At 40.0% G+C, this 4,982-nt stretch overlaps 1 protein-coding gene across 1 annotated transcript in view; it reads right to left on the bottom strand. All coding sequences in view use genetic code 11, as the record gives it.

Moving 5' to 3' along the window:
- EGR_10220 (hypothetical protein) overlaps window positions 1–4,394 on the bottom strand; it is a gene marked incomplete at both ends in the record, with an annotated part of 4,793 nt that extends 399 nt beyond the window's left edge. The window contains 5 exons of the mRNA XM_024499469.1: window positions 993–1,022; window positions 3,057–3,241; window positions 3,581–3,736; window positions 3,781–3,841; window positions 4,192–4,394. Coding sequence (XP_024346106.1) covers window positions 993–1,022; window positions 3,057–3,241; window positions 3,581–3,736; window positions 3,781–3,841; window positions 4,192–4,394 — 635 coding nt within the window. The remainder of the gene's footprint in view (window positions 1–992; window positions 1,023–3,056; window positions 3,242–3,580; window positions 3,737–3,780; window positions 3,842–4,191) is intronic.
- Window positions 4,395–4,982: the final 588 nt, after the last annotated feature.

Here is a 4,982-nt window from a genome sequence, read left to right as displayed (position 1 = left end):
TCATGTCGCTCGAGTCTCAACCCCAGTGAAGTGTAATTTTCTTCAAAGAAATAAAAAAGAATAAATAGCATAGAACAGAGCAGATCAGAACAGTGCAGAAATAAATAGGACAGGTGGTAAAGAAATCATTGGAAGTCATGCAGATTGTGTCCACTAGGGCTTTTATTTTTATCCGTTACATGCTACATCTTCTAATCATTAAATGGCTACAAATGTGTTGATAGTTTTTATGCTCAAACAAATGTAGAGCGTTAATTCATAACTTCTAATTTGAATTAATACAACCTCAATGTGAGAATGTGTATAATGCAGCAATAAAAAGATTTATTTAGTAAAACGAATGTCACGTAAAATACGGACTCAAGTAAAAGTAGCATAAGCCTTAATGCTACTTTCACTGTGCTGCACTAGATTATCCTCCTTGACTGACTGGGATGTAAGATCACTGTAAAAGCCATACTTTTAGAAAGGCCAAAAGCACTGCATAGTTAGGCTGTGGGAGTGAAATGTTTCAAAATGAAAGAAGACGGCGGGAAACGAGTAGCACTTAAAAGACTGCTCCTTATTACAGACCTACTCCAGCAATAATTTTAAACACTGGTAGAGACAGAGACGTCCACTGCTGTGGTAAAGCATGGAAAAGTGATAATATAGCTAAAATAAATCGATTAGCAACGTTTTTTAATTGACTTTGGCGTAAGGGAACGAGGTTTCAATTACTCATTAATTTATTTGTCCCTCTTTTTTATCTAACTCGTTGGCTAGACAACCGTTTGGATGACTGACTGGCCGACTTGCATCTACTTGCAATATTCAAATTACTGGAACCTGGACTAGAATACCGGTTCATTTTGAGGGACGGAGTGTCTGGTAATTATCCTTTGGTTCTGTATCTACCGCATCCACATTTACATCCCACTTTGCTTCCTACCCTTCCTCCTCCACCTCCTCATAGAGCTCGACCCCCATATTCGCCTCCGCTTCCACCTTACTTGTCACCAGTTGGTGGATTGGTAGTCATACTGCAAAAAGACAAAACACAGTAGTTAGAGATGACGACAAGATAGGAGTGCATTTGGACTGTGGAAATGACAGCTGCCACCTGTCTGCCGTTCATGAATATCTAGCCACTGTTTCTCAGCCAAATATTCAAAGAGGTCACGCTTTGACTCTTTCTTCATCACTCAGTGTCGTCGTCATCGAACCCTACACGACAGTAGCGATCGGTCAGACCACGCTCCTAACTGATTGCTATAGATGAGGCCTGAGAAAATGTGTAAATGTGAACGACTGGCAGTAAGTAGAAGAAGCAGAAGGAGGCTGGAGTATGCAAGGAAAAGGGAGATACTTGCCAACACAGTCAAAAAAATATGTTTAAAAAAATTGTGCTGGTAGTAGGTTGTGTTCGATAGGGGTGACGGAAGAGGAGAATATGGGTGTCAAAGGACTGGGCGATGAATACCCTGTTACTGTCGCAATTGTAGATACGGATTGGAGGAGCAAGGGAAGCGGAGACAGATGAGGATGCAGGGGCAGAGGAGGATAAGTTATTGATGGCTAGCATAGAGGTAAAACACCTGAAGAAGGAATACGATCTCTAAGTTAGCACTAGTTGTGAGTTCCTCGATGACAATGAAGACAATTGTCTAGATAGCTCTAGTAAGACGAGAAGACGTCGTCATTCATGTGTAAAGGCACACAGAGAGAAACAGACCCCAAGCTCTGCATGTACTGAGTGTGAATAAACCAAGAGCTGGACAATGTGATTGCCGAATGAAGTATTGGTAGTAGATTAAAAATAGGAATGAAGAATTGGGAAGAGTTGATGGATGAGCTTAAAGTGGAGTGGCGAATTTCGTGTATATTATGAGCAACTCGGGAGCAATTTAAACATTATTTTGAGCACCATTTATACGTGCTGTTATTTATAGCCTTATTGACAAACAAATTAGATGATTAACTAGTCGATCAATAATCGATAATGTTTTAGAACAAGGACGGCACTAGATGTGAAATTGGTAGTTGTAGGTGTGGAGTGTATTTGAACGCTTAAATTGACGTTCTTTTAAATGACCAGTTAAGTTGTTAGTGAAATGTATATAGGAGGAATGTGGAGTAAAGGTGACTGACTGGTAGTAAAGGAATTATTGTCCGTGTGAGCCTTCCACCATGTTATTCGAGCCGTGATTCTATTGGCATTTTTTTAGCAAGGTAGTAGAAGGTAGGGGAATGGAAATGAGTAGGGTGGAGTGCAACAGCATCAAAAACCTTGCTTTCTGATGTTCATTTCCTTATTAACCTGCTTGCAAACTCCACAGAACCCAGGCCAATGCATTTACACAGTCTCAAAACATGGCGTTGTGTAAAAGTTTGTTTTGCAGCCACCCTGTGCCTTAAGGAACGTATGCTGCAGGCGTCGTCACCTGAAAAATGCAGAAACGTGTAGAGGTATTTGCAGATCCTTATTTCCCTTGGCTACGGCATATTCCATATTGTCATTTTATAAATGCTTCCAACTAGCATTTACATAACAAGTAAATGCAATGAAATTTTTAAATACTTCTTGTCATATTTTGTCCAAATTTTTTGATATCCGATTTTACCTTTCCCACAATGAATTTACAAATTGGCACAGTATAACTCTGATAATTTAGACTTCGCCACACCATGTGTATGTAGCGTCATTCAGCATGAAATGGAGTAAATATTTAGTGGTAGGAACGTCGAAAACAGCAATCTGCAAATAATTAATTGGTGACGCTTTATTAGTTTGTTTTGATATTTATCTTGACCTACACATGCTATTCTTAATATCGCACATTAAAATATACTAGACAACGGCTGCTAATTTTGATCACACACAAAAAAAGCATCTTCCGAATTAGGTCTGTGGAATTAAGTCCTCCCTATTCTAATGATATTTTTTTTCTCATTGCCTAAAAGCCGGTTTGCTCTTGAGTACAAAAAAATTTGTTGTTGATGTAAAACGAGTCTGTCATACCCACACATTGCAATGCAGTGAGTAAATGCTTCCATGTGTGTCTTTATATTCTTACTTTTGTCTAAATGCGGAACATTTACCACTTGTCAGGTAAAGGGCAACCATCTGCTCAAGTCGATTCTTCTTGGCATTATTATGGAACGCCGTGGTGCAGAATTTGTGGCATTTGGCTTTAATTTGCGTAGTGAGTAAACCTGAAATGCAGCCACTGGGCTTGAATGCTTTTCTTAATATCAGAACCTAAAATGTGCAAGCAGCAGAAAACCTATAAATGGTTAAACGAAGAACAAAAGACAAGAAGGAATGATTATGGGATCATAATTCATGCACTGAGGGCACAGCACAATGTGTAAACATAAAAGGCACGTTTTCACATGAAGGAGTTTTCGAGTTGAGGGTGAGAAAAACGTGTACTTATTTTTTAAGAGAAGCCAAAGGGGGCATAAAATAGTAGTTTTAAAATTAGTCTATCTAAATAAGGTCAAAAAATGCCCTAAAAGTGGGCATTTTAGTAATAATGGAAATTTCTGGCAGAAGGGAAAATAAGTAATGACGCTGACACAACTTGGAGAATTATACGTTGGAACATAGATGTAGAGACTTAAGGTTGTTTGTCGATTTTAACATATTATTTATTAAAAATTTGTAATCATTTTCCTTATATGTTGTTATAGGTGTGTGTCTTAATGCTCCAAAAATTAATAAGTTGATTATATTTATGCCTAAACTTTTAAACTGATAAAGTGCCTACCATTGTACTTGATTTAGCAAAAAATGACCCATCGGATTATAAATAATAATCTTTTTCTCATTCTGAGAGGACATCGAAAAATAAAAATCCTTTAAATTAAAAGATAAACTCCAACTTATTTTATATGTGTGGTATTTGGAATGGCATTTGTGGGCCAAGGTAATCAACCAAAATAAAATGATAAAAGCGGCAAAAAACTATTACCGGTCAGTAAGTTGCAAATTGCTGCATTTGTCACTTTTACAATCACGGACACTACAGCTACACCAACGCTGCATTCTGCGTAACATTAGTCTCCTTGGTTGCGGAGTATGCCCGCCCCCACCCACAAATGGCCTGTGGCTTGTCCTCCTCCACCGATGAACACTGTCAACTGACTAGCGAGAATACCCTATAGACCCTGACGAGACCACCTTGATCATGTCGCGATGGAGCTCACTCATTTTCACAAGATGCGACAATGTCGGCTAGCCCAATCTCAAATGAATTATCATCCATCAACTGCCTATGGATGAATTTCGAGCCAAATTCACTTTGCCTGTCCTCATCAAAGCTTTCGACAAGATGTAAGACAAGTGTAGCAGGGACTAAAACTAACAAGGACTGATGTGCAAACACAAAGGAACGTGAGATAAGAGACATCGGGAAGCTGTAAGTAGAGCTGACAGCAGGCACTATGCGTCAATCAGCAAGTGTCTACGTTACTATACAAACAAAAGTGAAATAAAAAGGGGAAGAAAAAACTGATCATGAAAATTGGTTCAGGGTGACAATATTTGATGAGAGAGGAATGTGAAGTCGGTGAGTGAGACCTCAGTGTGCAGGCGAGACGTGGCAATCGAGACGCTTCCCGCGCAGGGAGAGTGAAAGTGTCTGGAAATAGGTGCAATGACGTGCGGCGAAGGCAACTGCAATTGCACCGGTGCGTCACAAGCCGCTGAGCGTGCCCCCATGACACACAACCACGACCACATGACTACCACTGTCTACATATCTGCTATCTACTGCGCCATCAGAGAGTGCTTCGCCACCGCATTCACTCGATGATGACAGCTGCTGTCTACTCTGTGCAATTTTCCCGACCAGTCCATTCTCTCCTTTTAACTTGACACTTATTCTTACACCCTCACCCCTGTTCTATGTTTCCTTTCCATGCACGAGACACTGCAATGAAATTCACGTCTCTTCTTGCTGCCCACCATCTGTCCTTGACCCTGCGTCGTTTCGTGG

Source organism: Echinococcus granulosus, assembly GCF_000524195.1.
Source record: "Echinococcus granulosus chromosome Unknown EG_S00200, whole genome shotgun sequence".
NCBI lineage: Eukaryota > Metazoa > Platyhelminthes > Cestoda > Cyclophyllidea > Taeniidae > Echinococcus > Echinococcus granulosus.
This window is presented reverse-complemented; position numbering and strand designations above follow the sequence as displayed.